Below are 23,094 nucleotides of genomic sequence, written 5' to 3'. Positions count from 1 at the left end.
CTTGCTTTTGCGTATTTCTACTAAATTTGCCTTGAAACTGCGCCAGCAGTGGCAGCAGCTCGCCCCACACTGATCATGTCACCATTATTGGGGGGCCTTGCCCGGGCTACGGGCCCTCTGAGAAGGCCCCCGGCCCCCTATTCTTTAGACAAGCTTCAGGAAGTTCCTCTTCTCCTTTTGTCTTCTTAATGCCTTTTTCTTACGAATTGGTAATTTGGCTTGCGATTGGAGAAGTAGCTGTTGCTCAGTGCAGGAGACGGCCTCACAGACACACAGGAGGGCCCTGGTTTTCTCGAGCTCGAGGGGGGGCCCACTGGCCCTCCAGCTAGCTAGGGCTTGCAGTCGTCGAAGGGCCTGCTTCTTTCTGTGGTACGATTCCTCACACACGCGTTAGCTGAGACACCTAGACACACAGAGGGCCTCCCTTGTGAATTGGAGAGGGTTGCAACAGCAACGCATGCGCACACACACAGCGCCTTGAATGCATCTGAAACTGGAGGACTAACTCAGAGGGCCCCTCAAGCTGGCATCAGGGGAGGAGAGTGATGCGGGCCAGCTCCCCATACGGATGGGAGGCGCTATTTCAGAGCTGCAGTGTCTGTGTCAACTAGTGCTCGCACCCAGGGTGCTTTAGCTAACACAGCCTGGCAAGCGACATGCAACACCCTAGGGCAGTGCACTGCAGGCTATGAGGCAGTGCGACTCGCGAGATTTCCTCCCTGCTCCTGCCACTGCTGGCGCTTCCTCCAGCTGCGACCACACACCCTGCTGACCCTTCGTGCCCCCGTAAAGCGGCTAGGCCGATGCGGAGCGTGGGTTTCATAGCAGCAGCCACCTCGACGGCGGCTCTGTTGCACGTGTCCTTGTTGCTCCTACTGCCGCTACTGACGTGTAGCAGCAGAGTACGGGGCCCTGCACTGCAGCTGCAACTCCCCTTGGCACGGAGGCTTCAGCGCACCCACTCGGGGTGTACCTATGAATGTTCACGGCCCTTGATTGCCTTTTTCTTTGGGAGCCCGCTGCGTTCGAAGGCATTTCACGCGGCGGGGTGGCGGCAGCAGCAGGTAAAGCAGCAACAGCAACGGCAACAGCTCCGGGCTCGGACCACAGTAGGAGGGTCTGGAAAAGCCCCCCTAGACAGCTGCAGCAGAAAGTCATCAATACGGAAGTCTAGCCGCGAGGGAGGCAAGAGCAGCAGAGTCTACAGCGTGGACTGGTTTGGGCTGCTGGGGCAGCCGTATAGGCCCGCAACGGAGGGTGAGCGGAAGCAGCTGCAGCAACAACAAGCAGAGGAACAGGCTGCTGATGAGGCCTTCTCTGCTGCTCTTCAAAAATGTCAGGACGAGGGCGATGGCACAACTCTGTTTGGACAGGAGCTGCCACAGCAGCACGATCAGGAACGGAATGAAGATAATGGGTCCCTACAGAACACTCTTGAAGGGCTGCTGGCATCTCTTCCCCACGGCCAGACCGAAGACGCAGCAGTAAGAAGCGTCCACGCTCGGCTTGACGCACTATTACCTTCCCAACTTGCAGTTTGTATCTCTGCGCCACTCGTGAACTCCATTAATGCTTCAAGCAAGCTCTCTGTGTGTATGCGTAGCTGGTGCCTCCTGCTTCACGTTACATTCTGCTCGTTCATCCGAGCGGCTGCTGCCAGACAAAAGAGATGGATGACGGTATTGCCTTCGCGGTGCCGTTGACGTGCAGCTTGGAGAGCTGATGTCGCTCTCCACAGGCCCTCGAGGGCACCCCTCAAGCGAACTTGGCGAACTTTCTCGGTGGCTAGACGCTGCTGCAGCACTGGAAGGCACTCCACTACACGGCTCCACGAGCATCCAGGGCGATGCAATGGCCTTATTGAAGCTTGTGAATGAGGGAGGAGGTGTGTTATCTCCAGTAGCTCGGCTACGCTTCCTGTGCTGTTTCTGCCTCTCTGCCCCATCTAGGCTCCTTGCCAATGTGCCTGTGCCCCTCTCCGTCGGACTTTCCGTCTAAAGCTGCCCTCTGCGTCTCTCTCGCTGAGTGCTGCTGAGCGGGTCTAATCTCACCTGCTGTCTGTCTCTAAAAGCGAGAGCACCTGAAGCAGGTGGTTGCGCATATCCAGCAATCTTGGGGCGCTATCCCTCCTTCGTCCTACCGCCTCGTGGTGCTTCCCCAGGGACAGAGGCACGCATTTCCTCCTCCCTGCCCCGCAGCACCGCTTCTGCAGGTGTCACGTTATATTTGCTTGTGCTGCGCTGCCTGCGAAGAGGCCTTCCGTCCGTTTTGCCGCTATCCTTGTTGCTGTAGAGTTGCTTCAGGTGCTTCGCTACCTCCAGAATCATCAGGGATCTTCTTGCGCTGCATCGCTGTCCGCTGCCTTGGCCGCTACAGCGGCCAGAAGTGGCCCCCTTAGTACTTCAGGTGGGCGAGGCTCTACACCAAACGCTCTTCCCCGTGGCAAAGGTGAACCGGCATTCCGTGGTGTGCTGCGGCTGTGCTAGTGCTAAATAGGTGGAGACCCCTTTGGATACAGTATTGCTAGGCCCCACACGTCCGTTCAAAGCGTAGAATAGACTTACGTTGCTGCCGTGTCGGTTGAGATGCAGCTCCTGCAATCGCGCGGACACCTAGTACCGGACACTCGGCGGCTGTTGCCACCTCTACACCGTCTGCTTTACAAAGGATCACACTCCACATTCGAACCGCAGCAGCAGCAGCCACAGCAGCTGCGGCAAGTGCACTGCGTAGCCTACCCTGGCGCCAAGTTCAACAAGGCGTGGATAGGGCAACGGTCAGTAAGACAAATGCCTTGTGTTTCATGTAGCCTTAGGCGTCTTGGGGTGCCCGGATCGGTGGCTGTAACACTTCCGCGTACAAAGATTTAAGACACGTTCACATATAGTACAACGCGATAGTGCGCTTTTGAACACTTCCACAAGTGCTTTTTGAAGCTTCGTGGCTTCCTGGTGTTGTTTGGCTTTCGCTGAGTCACCTGGTGTGCGACGCTGTGACGTCTCGACTTTTGATTTGCAGTGACATACCGCGCCAAGTCACCGCAGGCCTCAGTGCATGCAGCATGATGCACTTTTGCCTGGCTCACCTTCCAGGTTTTATATGCTGTTGTATGGTGAGGAACGCTGCGCTGCAGGACCAAACAGGACAGCACCCTCAGAGCACGCATCCCGAGCCAGTGGCACGCTTAGCGGAGCTTCTGCACCAACCCTCTACTTCCTCTTGGTTGCTGCTTCTGAAGCAACAGCAGCTTCAGCAGCCGCAGCTGGGGGACCCAGCTGTACTGTCAAAGCTTCTTTCTGTAGGGACTGCTGCAGCAGCCTTCCTTCTGCCGCAGACGTCTCAGTCTGGCGATGGGAGCACCGGCTTAAGGCCATCGGTCGACTGGAATGGGCAGGATGAGGAAGTATTCAGCGTCTTGTTCGGGTACAAGCTCCTGCTGAAGCAACAACTATCAGGAACCTTGGACAAAGCGATGTCCAAGGTTCCTGCTGTAAAGGAACTGCCCTCCATTGGAAGCACTCAGTGGGCTCATCCCGTAGTGCAGCAGTACGTATATCTCATGGGCCAGCAGCAGCAGGGCAAACAGCATACACAGACAGCGAGGCCAGTCAGATTCTCTGAACCCCCAACGCTGAAAGGCCTCGTACCGCTGCCACCTCCTGCTGCTTTTGCTGACCGCCTGCTACTCTTCGCGCATCTCCTTGCCTCTCCAAGTCCCGCACCGACCAGCCTTTCTGGTGGCCGCAATGACACTGTCGCGGGAGTTGCCTCTGCCCTTTGCGTAGGTCTCACCATAGTTCCAAATTTGAGCTGCGCGACCTGCTGGCGAGCTCATGCATTCCGTTGGTAACTTTAACCTTGTTGTGGCCAACGTCCAATGCTTCGCTGCCACCTGGTTGAGCAACCCCCTAATGATACTTTCTCAAGGACTGAAGCGGTTGCCGGCAGCGGCATCATTCTTTGTAGTGTGTGCCGCATGACGTTTTGCGCATTGCCTGCTCTTTCCAGATGCCGCTCGAGCTCGCAGAAAGCCGTTTACGACTTCTTCTGCGCCGAATCGTCTCTACGCTGGCCACTCGCCTATTTGCCCACATTTGCCCGTCGAGCGAAGCTTCCACCAGCGTTAAGGCTGGAGGGAAAAGCCAGCTACGGCAGATGATGCAGCAGCAGCTGCTGCGTCAGGGGGCAGCCGCTCTGCGTGAGGCCGTTGCAGCAATGGGCATCGATGGGTCCACGATGCAGGGGGCTGCTACTGAGGCTGTATTGCCGCTTCTTATGAGGCGCGTTGTCTCCTTGCAGGAGTCCAACCTCCCTCCCGTCCCTGCTGCTGTCCCCCTGGCCGTAGCGCGAGGCAGCCACGCGAGCCCTGAGGAACTTCGAGCCCACGCTTCTCGAATCCTTGAAGGTCTGAAACATGCTATTCAAACAGTGGAGGAATTTTCTGTTGTGGTGGCAGGGCGGTCTGCAGAAGCAAAAATACGCCGGCAGATGGGAGCCTTGGCCTCCAGTAGGCTTTTGCCTGAACTGTCTGTCGCGCTGCTCTCTCAGCTGGCAGCAGCTCATGCAAAGGAACCCCATTCACGCAAGTTTAATTCTCCTTCAGTGGTGGGGGAGACCCACAAATTGGTGGACGGAATTGCACCTGAGGTCTTAGAGGCAGAGGTATTCGCGATCAAAGCATTCAGCGAGATTCGGCGTATCTTTGGCTTCAGCAGAGACGCGTTCCTTGGTATTTTGCAAGTCGGCTTGTTCCGGGTCGGGGCACCCCTGCGGCGCTCTCTCGAGGTGTTCTCTACTATGCAGAACAGAGAGGCAGCGCTGTGCACTGCTGGCCAGCTCCTAGGCCTCGACCACGTGCGTCCTTTTCTTACAGTGCTGGTGCTTCCGCTGCTGCCGCAGTTCATAGTGTGCAAGGCATTATATACGTGTGGGAAGTTGTCCTTCCTTTGGCTCGGGGCAAGTATGCCTTTGCATCTCTGAGTTCTTGATAGCATTCGGTGCTGTATGTGTTTTTTATAGGCGCTAGAAAGCCTTGTTGATTTGGCCCTAACAGACCCGAGAGACTCACAAGGGGAGCCCGCGCCCAAGCAACGAAAGCAAAGGAGCTGTGAGGAAAAGCTTCACGAAGGAAACCCTGAGGGGCTCGGTTTGCCCGCCGAGGGGAGACACCTAAGTCAATTGCTACTGGCGTACTTCCGGACGCATGCACTGCTTGGTGAAAGCCCCGAAACTGCAGCAGCAGAGGCAATGCAGCAAGCAGCAACACAGACTGTGGAGGGTGGAGGGCCCTTGGGTGCGCAGTGGAGTCGCACCTCTAGCGCCACCTGCTTAGATGAACTTGTTGCCGTATCAAGAGATGCATACAGCTCAGGTAACAGCGAAGAGCCGCGCAGGCTTCCGGCGAAGGTAGCTGACTATGTGCTTAGTCTCCTCCTGCAGCGGCAGCCACAGCTTTCACAAGCCGCTTCACCTTCAGCAGCAACTGATACAGCAGCGGTGAGGTGGAGGCGGATCAACAACATTGACCTCAAGTAGGCAAATTTCTCTAGCCCAGGCACAGTGGAGGCAAGAATAGCTGCCAGAAAGACACCCCAGTTCTTATCCACTGCTCCCCTCGGTGAACACAAGCAGGACCTGAACACGCAAACTGTATCGCTTGCAAAGAAGGAGGGGTGTCGGAACTGCGCCTAGTGTGTTCCTATTGACCATATTGCGTGTAAAGACAGCAACGTGAGACCTTATCTTATTCATCATATTGTAATTCGTAGGTTGCGGTCAGTTGATGGAGTGGTGTGTAATGTGCTCTGCTGACTAGACAAGAAGATGCCATGAAGGCTGCACAGCTTTTTGATGCATTGAAAGACACCCTTGCAGGTGTACAGGCAGCCTGGAGCCCTCAGACAGCCCATCATGCCAAGAAGGCTTTAGGGGACCCGTGGAGACAGTGGATGCCTCAGCTGAGGAAGCTGGATTCCAGCGAAGGAGCGGATTGTTTCGCATTGCAAGCAAGGTGACAAGCCCCCACCCTTGCGTCGTGGGAGACTCCTAGGTGCAAGGCTACTAGTACACAGAGGTAGCTGTGAGCGCTGGCCTGGTGGGAGCTTTTCTGGTAGATTGAAGGGGCATCTGGTATTGCTGTGCAAGCAGGGAGGATGCTCTATTTCCATTGGCTTTGCGGTTCGGCATCAATGATGAATCCCTCGCTTTGGCCTCAGCTCTTAATGCTTACAAAAACGCGTTCGATAAGGAAACAGAGGCATCTCCTCCAGAGACACCAGAAGAGGCGGAAGCCCGAAGAAGACGGTTGCTGGCCTACCGCGCAGCCATGGGCCTCATCACATCGGATGTTTCTCCATTACATGCGGACGCTTACAGAGTGAACATTCCCTTCATGCACAGGCCGCATAGAGATACTGCGTATTTCCTGTCCAATAGGATCTTAGCGGACTGAAGTTATAAAGTTTCCTAATGTAAAAGCAAGGGTAACAGAGTACAGGGCCTTGCGTTTCGGCCTATGCGTGGCCTTACTCTACGCAATTAAATACTGAAGAATATTAAGCTGAGGTCTTTGGAGCCATTAAAAAGGCCTGCATTCTACTCATATCTTGCGTGCAAACTCTTTCTCCTTTCCAGGACTGGTTCGTTGCCTTGACCCGAGAGGCACTGGGGCCCCAAGGGAAATGGACTGCGGAGGCTTCGCGTGCTGTAAACGATGCTGCCGTCAAGATCGACCTCGCGAAGGCAAGTGCCAACTCATCAAATGCAAGCAAAGGCATGGGGATACCAGCAATCACCCAGCGTATGGCAGTAGGGTTTCTCATCGTCTCCGGCTGTTGTGCGCCAAGGGGTCACTGAGATGCTGTTGAGCTGCTTGTTCAGGAAGACAGAGATCAGCTCATACATGAGGCACTGGCCCTGTATGCGGTTGAGGTACTACTACCTCCTATCCTTCGTGCAGCTGGAGAGAGACGAAAGCTGCTTATGCAGGAGACTGCCCATGTGACATCGTCTCTCCCCGAAGCGCTTGCAAAGGTGGTAGGGGAAGACGCGGTCCAGGTGGAAGCCCTCGGTCCCCTTCCAGAAGACCCGCACGAGCCAAAATCAAGGCACCTGAATCGGGCCCTTACTCGACGTAGAGAAGGAATGACGGTACTACAGGAGTGGATGGTGGCCCACCCTGAGGCAGACCCATCGGCGCGAAAGACGAACGAAAAGATCAAAAGCAATCCCTTTTCTCTCATAGGAGCCTTAAAAGCTTCCAGCGGGGAAGCAGGCAGCGAGAGCGCAAATACCTCATCTGCACCCACTGCCGTGTTAAAAGCGGGCCCTTCCGATTCAGACGAGTTATCGCAGCGCTTACTTACGGCTGTAGAGAACTTGACTGCGTTTGGCCGTAAGCATGATCTCCTCCACATTCAGGTGCCTGGTAGAAGGTCATCTGTTGGCATCGCCCCCAAATTCCAACAGGAAAATGCGGGACCCCAGCACACTGAAATCACAGTTTTCTCAGCCTTGGAGGAGTTTCCACGTGCCCACGCGATCGACGCTTTTACAAAGGCTTTCAGCAGGTACGTTCGAATCGTTGCTGTCCTTTTTACTTGTATATTTTAGTATTGAACCATCTGATTGCTCTGTACCGGGTTCCATAATTGTGTTGATGTTTCGCAGGCAGGCAACCTCTCCGTTGCCGGCGTTGAGAGTGGTTCTAGAGGAGGCCTTGAGTGCGGGCCTAAGCTTGTGTACGAATACATCTGGGCCCTTCTCGCGCGGAGGTAACGGCCAAAGATGCGCAGTAGAAATAGCTGCGGCTTTATATGGACTGCAGGTTTTGGCTGCCTCAGCGGCAGCAGCGGCCACCGAAACCACAGCAGACATGGCAGTTCTCAACTTGCCCGCAATACCAGCTGAAAGCTCCTTTGCTGTTGGCCGAGCACCCAGCCAGCTACAGGAGTCCCTAGGGCTTCCAGAAGCAGCCAAAGCTGAGGGACTGCGCCTTTTGGATGTACGGCAAGGAACCTCCAGGCATTCATAGAAGGTGGGGTTATTCGGCATTATGTCACTGACTGCTTCGTACCTCGTGTTCTTTTGCGTGCGGGAATCTCAGATTGCCTGCCTTGAAGGGTCGCGAGTTGTTGCAGCAGCTCTGGCAAATACAGTTGGCCTACCTAATTGCAGCTGGCCCGTGAAGGGGGCACAAAGCGAAGGCGTAGCGGCTGTACTTGCAGCAGTTCTCCAGAGGCTGCGACGAATTGCTATCTCCCACGGTCTCACTCCGCAAGAAGTCAATGGGCCAAACGGGAGCCTAGAAAACCTTGTAAAAGATGTGAGGTCTTCTAACTTGATGTGGCAATTCAGGCTATGCATTCCAACCCATAGAATACGAGCGCGCATTCCCCTTCGTCCATGCGATCCCGGCTTCATGGTATTCACCCTAATAGAGTACGTGGGTGTGCTTCTCATCGTGCTACGGTTTCTGCTTCTTCTGTGGCACAGCTAGCGCTACAACTTCTGTTTAAGGCTACACTGCATGAGGCGCGGCGAAGGGAATCTCTAGTTCAGGAAGCTGAGAAACGCAGCGAAGCCATTCCAGTCTTCCCCCCGTGGAGTCCTGTTAGGGGCCTTTTCAATGCTGCGACGGCATTGGGGGTGGGGGATTGGCACCGCCGGCTACATGTAGAGACACAGCGTCTCTCAGAGCTGTTTCGGTGCGCGCTCTATTTTCTACGTGGCTTGTGTCGCTTCCACGCGCTATAGTGACTCAAGCAACAGGGCAACAGTTACTGTACTCGTCGCATAACCTGTTTGTGCACCTTTTGGGCATGCCAACCTCACCACATTTGGTGAGTAAGGCGTAGCTGTGAGTGCCCTCTTTGTCGAATTCTGCTGTGCAGGCATGAAGCGGGAGCCCTTGTGTCTAGGGCTTTGAAAGCCGCTGAAGGTGCCAATAGCTCGAAGGTGCGCGCCGCTGTCTTTAACGCTGCGGTCGATGAGATATCCACACGTCGAAGCCTTCTTAATGTCTCAGGCTTCACGGCTACAAACGTCATCAAGGATCTGCTAAGCAAGCAGTAAGTCGTCTCACCGGAATGGAGTTAGTGGGACACTCGTGTGCATGCACATCTGACGAAAGCCAACAGAATGCCATGTGCACCGTGTCGTGTTCAGAATGACCGCCTTGGTGGGGAACGTTACGGCGTTGCTACAAGCCGAGGAGCTGCAGGATGCTGCTACTGCGTTCACTAGGTTGACAGATGCAGTAATACTCTGGAAAGCTTTGCTGAGACAAAGCTGGTCCACGGCTTCCTTCGGGGATCTAGTAGGGCCGGGTCTTTTCGAGGGTTTGAAACCTCATGAACGAAAGCACCTGGTAGGTTTCTTCATAAACATTCATGGAACTTCACTATTCTGTTGACTGACCAGAGCTGTCGGGGTCCGCGCGTAAGAATTTCATTTTCATGCTATTGTGTATGCGCTGCAGCTTGAATTGTGCTCGGCAAGACCTTTTCCCAAACCAGAATCCGAGGAGTTGCAAGTCCTGGAAGAGCTCCTGGGCTCCTCTCATCATTGAGATTACTGGATTGGTCATGCATATATGGGCTACAGTGGTCACACCCATCTTGCGGATTTGCCAGTGCCTTCTCCTGAGTTCCAAGGGCTCTGTTGCATCCCTGAGCGATATACCTGGCACGCCCTGGAATGGTTTTATTGAGCTCCATTAAGAGCAACCCACTTTCTTCGCTGTGACCATTGCCTTGAGGACGCAACACTTTTTCAAGGGCCACTTGAGATTCGCTGATAGTATTCAGGAGCACCCGTATCAGGATTCATGATGCAGTGCACTCAGCAGAACACGCCACCGCACAAGTCTGCCTGCCCGTCCCTAGGGCGTTTCCTGATCGCCAGTTTGGCTCCTCTACACCAAAGGAGCTACTATTTACGTGGCACCTGAATTTTCGGTGTTTGTTTGAGAGGCTCGAGATGACTATGCTAGTAATTTGCTGTCTGAGGGAGCCTGCCTAAGGTTTCAAGCCTCAAATCGCTGTGCTAGAGGTTCGAAGCATGATGTACACCACAAGGTACTGCCTCGCGCGTAAGGACACGCCTAAATTACTGACTGTTCTTATGGCCTATGCCAGTGAGTTTTATGCAAAATTAGTTTACAGCGTTGCCTTCTGTAGCATTAACCTTTGTAGTGGGCAACAAGCTAAAAGGCGTGAAAAGACATTATCGCAGAACGGCTAGTACGCATTTTTAAAAGTATCAAGGTGCGTCTGAGCTATAGTACGGTTTGTATACGCGCATAAATCGCGCTCCTGCAGATCGCCTGTCCGTATGAAGTAGGACAAACGGGGGATTACCACAGAGAGAAGAAGGGAAGAGCCGTTATTGCAGGAGCAAAGGTGAATATAGAAGTGTGATTTCTAACTATTCAATTTTTTTCATGTGCTTTAAGCTTGTTTCGATCCTGTGAAGCAACGAAGCACACTACACTGCGCGGCCTTTCGCGGTGACATGGCCACGACCAATGGCTAATGTGCAGCTCAAGAGCCGTTTTCTCATTTCTGGAGGCCCGAAAATTCGTCCAATATCTATTTCCTTTTACTAATGTGAGACATTAATCAATAGATCTCGTTTCTTCCTTTTCTCTATTGTTTCCCCCTCCTCCGCTTGTACGGCCCCACATAAATGTGCTTTCTCAGCAATCGTCCATATGCTTCGTGCAAACTCCATTTAATTCCAGCAGGTGCTACGTTTTGAAGGACCTGACAGGCTTTCATGAAGCTTCCCGCTGTGCATAGTTGTTGATTACCACACCTGTGCTGGCGTTCACATTGTTGTTGCCCCCCAACCGACGCCAACAGCAACTTCTTTCATCTGGAGTATGCAGACCCAAGAGCAGCCAAAAGGGGCAGGCCAAGAGAGCCTGTGTCAATGGGCCGCAGCTGAGGCCACTGACCAGCAACTACCAGACGATTCAGGCTTGGTGCAAGTGAGCATCTTCTCCAGAGAGCTGACTCTATTCTATGCTGAAATAGTCGCGTTTACGTTTGCCTAAAGTTTTCACCTCACTCCTAAATATACCTTTTTTTGTACCAATACCTTATTTCCTACCGGAACTCGTTCGTGCTTACCCCTTGCAGGATCATAACAGGGAATCCTTCAAATCATATAATAACTACCAATCATCTGTTTCATACGGGGGGAGAGCTTACGCGTGTCAGAAGACACGGCGATGCTTGAAATATTTTTCGCCTATAATCCTATATCTGCACATGCATGCAGTCTCTTCGATTCTATGTGGCACATGCAAATGCCGGAAACCGCAGAACGTCTGAGAGCCCGCCAGAGAGTGAAATCTTCCGATATCCGCCAGAGTCCCGAACAGCAGCAGCCGCAGCTTTGGCAGCGGACAAGGAAGATCGACTTTTGCACCTTGTGAAAGGATACGGCTGTGCTGTGGTGCTTGCAAACCTCCTCACTACTTTCTTATTCTCCAGTGGGTCCTGCGGAAAGTGTAGAGAGTAAAAGATAAACTGCGCCACCCATCACCTCTATCAGCGCCCCTGAAGAACTCACATTTCGAGCAAAAAATTGCTTTCGTTCCCATAAAACCGGGTATTTAATGAACTTTAGCTGGTTCCTTGTGCTTACTGTGCAGTGGTGCTCATGTTGTTTATAAGCTCAAACGCCACTTTGACACCGGAGGCCTTGCCCACAAGTTTTGGTAAGGCAAGGCCAGCTTATCCAGAAATTTTCGGACCATTACTCAATAGCTGCCCTCATGTCTAGCGCAGCATCTCAGTGCTTTCCAATTCCTGGGACAGGAATTGTGAATATGCATGTTTTGTCCTGTTGTTAGCACTAACTCCTAGTATCCATATCACATCGGCTGGTCGGGCCACCAAGCTCGAAGAAGCCCTAGCGAATCCTCGCTCAGTGATTATTAATGTAAGCTGAAAGCCGTCTCGTTACCCGCTGTGTTTTCTTTACTTGCCATTTAGGATAATCGGCAGAGGATAACCACGTGTCACGTAGTGTGTACACCCTAAGAACTTCTTTTGTTCTCTATGTAATATTAAGTGAAAGCAGGCTACAGCTGCTGGCTTTGTGCCCTTTACAAATAGACAATTTTACAAAGTTATGCCACCTTGCGTCCGACAGGCATTCGATTCGAAAGGGTTCTCGGTTATCTATTCTCACGACATTGTTGGCTGGGAGGCGAGCAGAGAGCGAAGTAGCGCCACACTTTTCCTCTCTGCAAATCGAAGGCTCGATGTTACATCCAGTGAGAGTATTAGCACCTCTCGTGAGGGTGTAGATACTGCTCATATGCGTGCCACATCGCCGGTCTCTGTCGATACACAGTGTTGCAGTGCACGCATACATGCCAACCTCGGTCTTCATCGAAATCTGTTATCGTGTCTACCAGTAGAACTTCTTTATGGCACTTGTGGTGAGGAAAATAAGGCGAAAAAATCTGCGATTCCTGGAGGCAAGGAATTCTTGCATTTCATCGTTTGCAGATCATGTGACATGCGGCTTTATGCGGTGATGCAGCAACCATTCTTTTCGAGGACACTGTAACTGGTTTTACGATTGCCGAGTGGGAATTGTGGGACGACGAGGCAAACAAATCCCCCCACGAAATCCTTCGCAATGCTCTTCAAGCAGCAGGGGATACCACAAGCTCTGCAGTGTCATCGGTAGGAATGGCCAAAAGCGACAGTCAACCCCCAGTGGGAGTACACGAACAGGAAGGCCCCAATGCTGCTCCCACAGCTCGCCGTTTGTCGGAGACATCATCGATGTCCATGGTGACTCCGGCACTCCAAATTACGACCCCACACTCTCATATTATCACTGAACTGCACGATTCGCCCATTGCAGACTATGGGGCAAGACAAAATGGGTTAGTGGAGGCCCAATTCAATATGTGGTGACATGCATTAGAGGCCTGCGGATCGAAGCCCCCTCTAAATCTAGAACACAACCGAATTGGCTGTGCTCTGTCGCTGCCCTCGCCTAAGTTAGCCAAGTAGTGCTAGGTAGCATTAGCAGAGGAGAAAAAGCAACAAACTCAAAGCATTTTGGTGTATTTGGCTCGCTACTCAGATGTCTGCAGGATATGCTCTTCCGTCAGGCATGTACAGCTCGAATGGCTCGTAGCAAGTACACTCCACTCAGTCGACCAACAGCACCCTCAACCATTAAGTGTTCCTTTTCATCTCCTATATGAGCGCAGTCCACCAGACATGACTCATATGGAATTGCCCTCTAATGACGTTGGTAATAAATTCAGATTAAAGTTACTTCGCAGACAGACAGGCATGATCAAGACACACAACAAACTAATCCCCAGCGAGCTTCAACTAATCTTACCTGAAATGCGATGGATTTAAAATAATCTTCGTACCTACTCTAGCCCGCATATACTATATCGTGTTGCGATATCTTTTGCCCAGCCTCTGGTCAGAAATGCAGCTTTACAAAAAACTTGAGGGCTTTCTTATTCAAATCGTCCAGCAGAACATTGCTTATGCCCAATTCTATTGGTGAAGAGTTGAAAGACGCGCTTTGTACGGGAAAGCTCAATAAAAAATGCATGTATTCGCCAGAAAACCTGAAAAATGAACCCGCTCACGAGCCATTACAACAAAGACCCGCGCGGCTGCCGCGAAAAATCCATTTCTCGTAAGCTCGAATGCACATATCAAAAACATAGCCAGATGCACCACTTAATTGGCCTCAACCGGGGCCATCAGCTATGAAGGTCTTTGCTGCTTATTCGATGCCGTTGCCGCAGACTGTCTGAACCCCTAACCCAAGGCGTATGTAAGGGCTACGCGCTCACACCTCAGTCCACAGTCTGTGTAAATGTAATTACCACTGCTGTATTAGGCTTGCCGCGGAGGCCTTAATGAGGCGGACAAGAAGGAGTGCATAACAGCAGTGATGCCTGTGTCCACCTCGATCCAAGAGGCGGCAGTTTGTTGAGATCCTTCCGCAGTATCCAGGGGCAATCCCTCCGCTTTCATCAGCTCCTGGAAAATGTCTTCTGTATGGCTTTGTGGAGTTGGGACTTCCGACGACAGTACTGCTCGCTCATCCTTCGGCCACCCGTTGACGAAGATCGGCTCAAGGTAATCAACGGGGGTGCTCCCACCATCAGCCGAGCTGACTATCGGGCCCTCAGATTGTGGCGTGGGCAGTGGGGAGTCTCCCTTTGTGTTGGAGTCAGGAGGCGCATCCTCAGGCAGCTTCTCTGAACCACGTTCGTCCTTCTCGGTTCGTCTATCTATGTTCAAAAGGGACCGCATAAGGCGGCGCTGCTGAGTAGCCATTCCGAAGACGGCTGTGACGGTGTGGGCCAGTAAGGCCTCAGCAGCCTCCTCCACAGACATCACTATTACGGTGACTCCCTCGGGCAGCACCCCCGCAACAGTATTCTGCAGCTGAGGGTCCACTACAGCAACGCAGCACTCACTTGGATCACTACTCGTCTCGAATGTTTGGTGAAGCTCCTCCAGCGATGCCAGGCCGTCTTTGTTCTGTGTCACCATCCATAGACGGGAAGCCCCCAACGCACAGGTGGGTCGCACGCGATACTCCAGGCGTGCCCAAGGACTAATGTATTCAAATAACACCCTGGCATCAGCAAAATGTATCAACCCCTTGTGAAGTGCCCTAAGAACACGCTCGGCGCTGGGAAACCGTATGAACCGGGTCTCCAGGGTCACATGATATTCATTTCCAATCGTTGCCACCACCTCTACCATGGCGCGTTGCGCGTACAATACCTCTGGGCTCGATGCGGAGGTCTTGTTGTCCATGGGCATGCCAACGAGAACCACGCCAGTCTGCAATATGTCCATGAGAGCGTCATCAGGGGATATTCGTTGCAGCAAAGGAAAGTTCCGGGCTACAGAGCCTGGAAGAGTGCCCCCGCAATCGAAGAAAGGCACAACATTGATTTCCTGCAGCTCCTCAATGATATTCTCCAGTACCGCTTTCCGCATAAGCAACACGAGCGCTGCATTGTACGCATCCTGCAGTGCACGGGTACTGAGGTATCGCCGACCAGAGGCTAGTGGCTCTCTCGCATCCATGCGTAAACTTTCAAAAAGTTCCATTTCATTGAAACGGGCAGCAGGCTCACTGCTCCAGGGACCTGGAGTAGCCGGATACGAGTCTTCGTGTTCCGTGAAGCCGACGGGGGTATCACTGCCTTGGACACGTCCCCACATTCGGTTTTCTCTGCCCATGCTGAATTTCTGATAGCTGTTTAAGCTAGAGCTCTTCTTTGTCAATTCCTTTCTTACGGAAGATAGCGCCGGGTCTTCCGCCAACCTAGATGAGGATAGGGTAGAGGCGGCAGCTGCAGCTCGTTTTGTGCTCGCTGTAGAGGAGCATCTGCTAGAATGTCGGTCCATTAGGAAGAGGGCCCCCGTGGCATAAGTAGCACCGGCTGCGAACTGGCGCAGCCCTTGGTGTAGCCAGAGTAGAGGCCGCTGGGCTGTAGCCGCAATGGCTTCTTCATCGATAAGCACGTCTACCAAGTGGGATCCCGGCACACCATCCGAGAGAACCTCATAAATTGTGAAAGGAGGCAAAACACGGGCGAGGCTTTGATGGTTCCACGCTCCGTCAACCACCACAGTGCGGCTCTCCTGATCAAAAGAGAACAAAATACTCTCTCTCAAGGCCCACAGACTTGCGATGTTCGTTTCGCTCTTGACAATTACAATAGTGGACTGCGTCATGACCTGATCGGACCGGCTATACCGCGAAGACACGGTGACGCCGTTGAAGGGGTTGTGGCTCAAAACCATGTTGATATCAGTCATGTGGGCCTGGCCCGCGTCTAAGGCCTGCAATGCCACTGCTGTAGAGGCCTTCACCACGTACTGTATCTGTATGGGCATTGCGGGCTGCTTTTCGTTAAACTCCGGCGGGCCCTCCGCCCCTGAATAGTGCATGTCGATCTCATCTACGATCTCTCGAAGGAAGCTTTCATCAAAGGATGAAGTCTTAGGGGCCTGGGAGGGCCCCCGTGCCACCGTGGCCACCCGCAGCACGCGCCCCTCCAAGACGTCGCGCAGTAAATCTTGTTCATGCAGGTCCTGTAGCTTAGGCCACGCTGGTATTGCCCCTTGCAACTCCACAGCAAAAGAAAGCGGTAGCATGTATTTTAGAAGCAGCTTGTTGCGCACCCCTCGGTCCACCAACAAGCGCAACGCTGCGTTAAAAGCTTGGCGCAAAGCAGCTGCACACGGGTAGGACGTCCTGGAGAAGAACATCCTGCGAGCAACAGACAAAAGACGACACGAAAAGCCAAACGAGCGTGCACTATTGGGCACCCTTAATAAGACGCTGATCCGTAGAATGGAAATGTTCACCAAATGGATACGCACTGAATTTTTGTGATGGATTTGTTTTCTATTCAGTGAACAATACAGCATCCTCACCGTCTGTCGTCTATATCACCCCAAATCTCAAGGGGTTCCTCATCTTCTAAAAGTTCATCATCAATGATGGGTTGCTTATCTTGGGTCTTCACAGAGGTCCTTTGCTTCAGCACATCAGCCGTAATCTGTGGACCCAGAAAACGGCCGTCATAGCCGGAAGTTGCCTCTGCTCCCCATGCAACAAGCCTCCATGATGATGTCTGCGGGCTCCACGGATCCCTACCCGCAGGCTGCGGAATCCAGAGCAAGTCATGGCAAAAAAACGCCACGAGAAATGTCAAGGCGCTCAACACGCCGCGTTTTCCCCAGCGCCGGTGGCATGTGCACTTCCATCTACCACCAGTCAAAGCCCCAGAAGGCGCCTGCCAAGAGGCCACGCGGTACACAGTTGAAGAGGGCAAGCTTTTCCCCATGCTGCATTCCTTCCTGAAAACCATGCGCCGCCATACCACCGTGCCCCCTGCTGCCTGCAAGAGGAGCACTTTTCGGCAAGAGAAACAGTCACCATAAGTTTTGCGCGGCCATATATTTCATACACTGCTAACGGTTGAAACCGTTTGAGCCGCAGAAAACGATGCACATCAGGATCGAAGACGATCCTCCCCATGCAGTATCGATCTGATATTATAATTACTAAACCTACAGGCGAATGTAGTACTTACACTCTCACGCAGAAGCCATTTTCACAGTAATTATGTGTCGCGATGGCTGTGAGGGGTACTAGAGGACACAAGTAATTGCCTGTTGGTCGTAGCTTTGCATCCGTGGGGTGGAGGCGTAAGCCCCGGAATTGCATGTAGCAGCGGAGAACATCCTTTTAAGGAGTCTTTGCACACCAGTAATTATTGTTTTAATAAACTGCACAGTTCGCCGAAAAGTGCTCAGCGGTGATCTTAGTGAAGAAGTTCTCTGCTTGCACCCGCTACAGGACTGCGCTGGGAAGTGCAGTGGGGCAAAAGAGGGTGTTGCTGAACAAACATCACGACCTTCAGCAGCAATAAAGGCCGCGTTGGCACTTCGGAACATAAAAATCATTAACTCGAGCAGGCGGATGTTCTTTTAAGCTCGGCGTGAACTCCTAGACAGGCTCTGCTTTTCGTCCTGCATGAGGGAGGGAGAGATCTTCATGATTAGCGGGAGAGGATTCAGCCGTGTAGGTGGTGGATCGTTCCCATGAATGTGTCTAACTGTTATACGCCTGTTCGATACAAGCTCACCCAGTGGCGACCATGAAACGGACTCTTCCGCGAAATTAATATACACTGCAGCAAGCGGTGCTACAAGAAATCGCTTTCTACCACACTCGTTATACCAAACTTCGAATTCATGGAGGATTGACTAATTGGTTTGTCCAGCCGCATGTCTTGTTTATTGCACAGGAACGCTAGCTGGGTAGAAGAAGATGCATCGTGTGCGTTTGCAGCGAACGCTCCATGCAACTGTGTACAAGTGCTGAGAGTGCCCAGCGAATGCACCTATTGGCACTCCAGTTGTCCCTCTCCCCCATGTGTCGGAAACTAGGGAGACTTCAGGCATTTGTGATTACTCCCGTAGCTCTCCATGGAGTTTGTAGTGTGTTGAAGTTGTCAACCTAGGGAGGTCTTTGATAAGGCGTTCAACAACTATGCAAGTGCTTTGCTGTAAGCTGTGCTGGGACACAACAGAAGTCTACCTGCCTTTGAGAGGCTTTTCTTGGCACTAAACGTGGCAGTAGGGCACTTGTCTATGTGCGCGGTAAAAGCTAACACTTTACTGAAACATGTAAACGGACCGCGAATAAAACGCGTTTAGTATAGTACCAAAGTGATTGCATGCATCTTAATTTTATACGCAATTTTTCTTTACAAGAATTGCAACACTCTAATGCTATCATCTCTACCTGTTATCCTTTCTTCGGAGTGACATTTCTGGCTGGCACACTGCTGTCCATTGCAATATGAGGCAAAAACCCATCAAGCACATGCTTCAGAGCTATAAATACATTGCCGGTTTTACGCCGAGACTTGAAGTATTTACAGCTGAGACCCTTTTTAGCACCTGAAGAGAAGTCAACTTAAGGCACTATCCAGAGCTTTTTCCCCTTCAAAACTCTCTCTACCGGCCTATAATGAGCTGCTATATTTGCGAGAGAGTTTGTGGCATTGCCTTTACACAGTATCCGATGAGAAAAAAAGGAAGCTGAGACTTCAGCAAAGATGCTTTAGAGCAAAGGTTACGCCAGCACAAATGGCCGCCACTTCTGCCACCACATTTTGTCAAAGTATATATATATATATATATATATATATATATATATATATATATATATATATATATTACCCGAGGAGCAATTCGAAGTGATCTGAGCTTTCTGTTCTTGTGTCCAGCAAAATGAGCGGTTGCTCTGGCGCTGCAGAAAATGACCACGGAAAGCGATAGATTTTACAGAGGTGCTGCAGACAACATTCACGAAAAATTTTGTCAAACTAGCATAACGACAAGCCAGACCCGGTGAAACTGTGTCCTCTAAGGAAATGGATAGAAGCGACACGTCTTGAGCATGGTTATGCGTGAATCACTTGCGGCAACGAATGTCAGCTTAGTGCATGTTGCGCTGCACTAGGTCTTGTTGCGGTTGTCCTTTGCAACTTTTGTTGTCCCGTTTCGTTACCTCTTAATATTTCAAGTCTTTCAGACCTGTAACGCTTTACAACCAAGCTTCGGACGCTCTATGAAACGTTTACGTAGGGACATACTCAACTCTATACTCAATGCAAACTTAGAAGAAAGTTACTAAAAGTTTCCCAGAGGAGCTCTTCTCTTCCCATGACCGTGCGCCTCAGAGTTCCCATTATAAGAAAAGAGTGCCTCTTACTGCACCGTCTAGTCGCCCTAAGCATTTACAGCTAGCTGTATATAACATCTGGTGCACTTGCATACAACGTGAGGTGCGCGAGCGGACAATTCACTTATTCAACTCTAGCCAGACACTTAAAACCAGTCTATTAGAAGCTGTTAAAGTGTAGCTTAGTCCGTTACACATTCCCCTTTCCCATTCGCTAAACACACAACCCCATGTTCCTCACTTGTACATCGAGACCAGGTGCCTGCAGGGAAGCGGAAGCATTTCCCACCCTATTACCACCCCCCGAGTCAGGCAGACAAGCGAAAGCACAGCCGATGGAAAAAGTAAGCTAATTATCAACTGCTGAACTGAAATCAACTGGAAGAAAGATGCACACAATAGCCAACAGCGAACAAAGCTCCAGGCCTACACCACCGCGGCGGCGGTATGGCTCACAGTGGTCGGAGCGCTGAATTGTGCGAGCTTCCTGCTATGACAAAACTGAATTCGACTATGCTGCGTGCAACGGCTGCATCTGCCTGCAGATATTGTTCCTAAGTGGAGACACTGCTGAACTAGTCGGTGTTTCGATTCGCTGTACACATTCCACTAGTCTTCTGAGCCCCTGCCGAAAATCTGAGTTTAGAAAACGCTCACTCTTCTGACAATACCCGCACATGAAGGCAAGAATCGTCACTATGGTTTTTCCGCCGGAAAACGCAGCTTACACAGAACAAAGCGGAAAACTGTCCATGGCTACTAGGCATGAGCAAACAGAGCCACAAATTCTCCAGCAGTCAACGAAGCTCGCAACTGCTCCTCCGTCAGACAATTTGACTAGAGGTCCCTACTCAACTTCACTGGAGACTCCCTCTAGTGTGTCCTTTGCTCTCAATAGTCCTAAAGCTCGGCACTTTTGCGGCTCTCTGTGGAACCCCCACCTCCACATGGTTGTATTGCATGCGCGATCTAGTTTTCAAAGAATTTAGAAGGGTTTTGAACCTTTTTAGGAAGTCAATATTCGCAGTTTTGTGGCACCTTCAACCTTTGAAGAAAATCGCTAGAGTGGAAAATAATGTTGAATTATGAGAGAACAACAATCGGTATTGACCGCCTGGTACAAGCATTTTCGCCTTGTCTCCTTCGAATGCGCCTTGTAGAGGCTGCTGTTCCACCAGGATTAGGTCTCCAGGGTCGAAACACGCAGCCCACCTCTGCTTACGGTATTGTTGAGTTTGCTTCTCTGCAGTCGATGTATACATTTGTGCGCAGTAGCCAACTGAAATCTAACTACCTCCGCTGCTTAGGGTCGCTACTGACATGGAACCACCAGGTCTACGTTTGGAGATTCGAGATATCCTTAGTGTATGACCAAAGATGCGGGAGAAAACGGGTAGATATATAAACCTTTGTCTTATGAACCCACAAATGCTGAAGCCAAACAATTGGATTCGTCTGTGCCAAGAGTTGTAAATAGTGCAACTAAATGCAGTGGGTACGCTCTGGCTGGCCATATGTGTCGGCGTGGCTCGCAGTGCCCATGCTGCATCCAATGTTTTGGCGGATCATAGAGGCACACCACAACACAGTCACGAAATCTGGCTCCCTATCCGTGAAGATAGCTCTTGAATATCCGCGAACTTCCAGATGTAAGTTAAGAACAGTTGAATGACTTCTGGAGCCGTACAAGATGGAGCAAGAGATGCAGTTTGCATATTTGCTGAGTCTGTCAGCGTAAATGATATCCCGACTCTTAAGCTTCGGCAGTTGTACCATACAGCCCGTAGCCAGGCCAGTCTGCAAATTATATTAAGGTCTGGGAGGCTTTGCAAAAGGCTGGCTTGAGCCGAAGTGCATGGCTACAACTGCTGCAGATAGCGGTACGACAAAGCATACACCTATGCCGTGGGACACACCACAAGCCACTAGCAGGACCAAAGGACCAGTTCACACTAGTATGACCATGACTCTGAGGGACATGATTGCTCGCTGTGCACAAAAAGCTACTTTGAAAAGGCAGGATGTACAACAAACGAAAACCCTGCTTTGTTTTTCACCACAGCAGCGCATCCTCAACGGGGTATTGCTTAACTTTTGTGTCAATCTGGATGTTTGCAAAAGCGGATGCATCTGTTTCCAGAGCATTTGATGCACGCAAACTTGATAAAAACTGTGCACAATCACAGACGAAAGCGGTTGAACTGCACGATATAGTAGCTGCGGGTAACGGAAGCGCGTCTGTGACCTTCAAAGTGATGCCTTTTAATATACAAAACCGCTACATAGTACTATACACGAGGCTCCCAAGCCAGTGAACATCCCGATGAGTTGGAAAGGTTTTGAAAACTCACCGTGATGTACCTTGAAGGCTAATGGCCGATCTGGACAGCCAGGATCTCACCCATTGAACAGTGCCGGTATTTTTCATCACCCCCATCCCCCCCCTAGAGTTTCCCCCTTGCTAATTACAGCTGCTCGATTTCTATGAGACAAAGAGCACAACAATAGTTTGGTGTTCCGGAGAGCCCTTAGCCCGTTTGGCGGACGTCACTAGCATCACTTGTAGGGACGAAATGACACTCACGAGCGGCTAGTGCAAGTACCGAAAGAGTTGTACAGCGCCCGAAAAGCTTCCTTGCTGCGTCATCAGCCTCTTCTGTTCAGAATACATACAGCGACTTTTTCACTTAGACTGGTTGCAGGAGCAGCGATCATAGCAAACCCAGAATGAAATTTCGATGGTAGGCAGCAAGCCCATGCACTTTTGCAGCGTCGTTGACAGTGCGTGAAGAAAAAGGCCCTGCTTTCATTGTTTCAGTTTTTTTCCGACTGGCTAGAATCCTGCATACACAATACAAAAGCACGATTTTTTTCATGAAAACAAGCACTTTTGTGTTTTGACTCACCAGTGCTTGTCTTCCAGCAGGTAATTGCACGCTCTATGTGCTGTAGGTCCTCTTGTACGTTTTTACTAAATACCAAGACGTCATTTATGTATGCATCCCTTCTTAATAGATCCAGCGAAATTCCAATCAAGTTTCCTTTGCATTTCGACGTGAAAATGAACAAGTTCAGGCGGCATACAGGTATTTTCGAGTTTGTGAATGTGCGCGTAAAAGGCATTTTTGTGTCCGTCATTGGGTCAGCGGGACATGCAAGAAGGCTTTTGTAATGTCAAATGCTGACTAGAATGTGTGTTCCATGTAAGTTGCCAATTAGGTCGCCAATGTAAGGCTTTGGGAACTTCTGCTTTAGAATGATCGTGCTCAAGGGCGTGGAGTTGTAGCACATGCTTCACCTTTCGGTTTCCGGCACCAACACTCGCTTGTACCAAAAAGAGCTAGTTTACTCCTTCATGTTGCCCGTTCTTGAAAAAGTATTCCTCCTGCTGCTAGGTTTCTCCTTTATGGTGTTGGGGCTTGCAATACGGAGGACAATAGCTTGAGGCTGACTTCCGGAAAAGCTCGATACAGTGCTCTGGACCACCAGCAGTGCTCAGCCTTCTGTCAACTACAGCATAACAGCATTCCTGCCCTTATCGCCTAGCTATTCAAGAGAAATCTCTTCAAAGAATAAGCTGCAGAACCATTAGTCCGGAATGCATTCTTAAAACCATCTCTCTGCATTACTGAGCCGCCCACATGAAGCTTATGCGTCACCTTGTTGAGGCACGATCCTGCCTCGCTAACCATTGACGAAATTAGGGATGTTAGGGTGAGCAAGCGTTGCTTTTTTCCTGGCGTGCCTTTGGGACGCTAAGATCTATGGCACGCAGCTGTAGCCGCGTGCAAACGTTCAAGTGGG

At 51.2% G+C, this 23,094-nt stretch overlaps 2 protein-coding genes across 2 annotated transcripts; one reads left to right on the top strand and one right to left on the bottom strand.

The window, feature by feature from the left end:
- The first annotated feature begins 979 nt into the window (after nt 1–979).
- On the top strand, nt 980–12,941 carry LOC34623149. Its single transcript, XM_026337240.1, is given in 25 exon segments — nt 980–1,109; nt 1,186–1,535; nt 1,711–1,907; nt 2,213–2,448; nt 2,592–2,805; nt 3,019–3,781; nt 4,009–4,858; nt 5,027–5,531; nt 5,816–6,010; nt 6,148–6,376; nt 6,634–7,568; nt 7,612–8,002; nt 8,105–8,323; nt 8,494–8,705; nt 8,892–9,068; nt 9,166–9,367; nt 9,479–9,551; nt 9,979–10,076; nt 10,320–10,400; nt 10,889–10,990; nt 11,284–11,497; nt 11,660–11,725; nt 11,861–11,949; nt 12,163–12,286; nt 12,559–12,941. Coding segments are annotated over 25 exon segments (7,035 nt in total).
- A 954-nt stretch (nt 12,942–13,895) lies between these two features.
- Nucleotides 13,896–16,879, bottom strand: LOC34623150. Its single transcript, XM_022736281.2, has 2 exons — nt 16,467–16,879; nt 13,896–16,299 (listed from the first exon to the last, which is right to left on the bottom strand). The coding sequence occupies exons 1-2, from the start codon at nt 16,877–16,879 to the stop codon at nt 13,896–13,898; spliced, it is 2,817 nt and encodes a 938-aa protein (XP_022592279.1).
- Between the last annotated feature and the right edge of the window lie 6,215 nt (nt 16,880–23,094).

The sequence above is a fragment of the Cyclospora cayetanensis genome, unplaced genomic scaffold (assembly GCF_002999335.1).
Source record: "Cyclospora cayetanensis isolate NF1_C8 unplaced genomic scaffold, CcayRef3 CcayRef3_contig_10, whole genome shotgun sequence".
In the NCBI taxonomy this organism is placed as follows: domain Eukaryota; phylum Apicomplexa; class Conoidasida; order Eucoccidiorida; family Eimeriidae; genus Cyclospora; species Cyclospora cayetanensis.
This window is presented reverse-complemented; position numbering and strand designations above follow the sequence as displayed.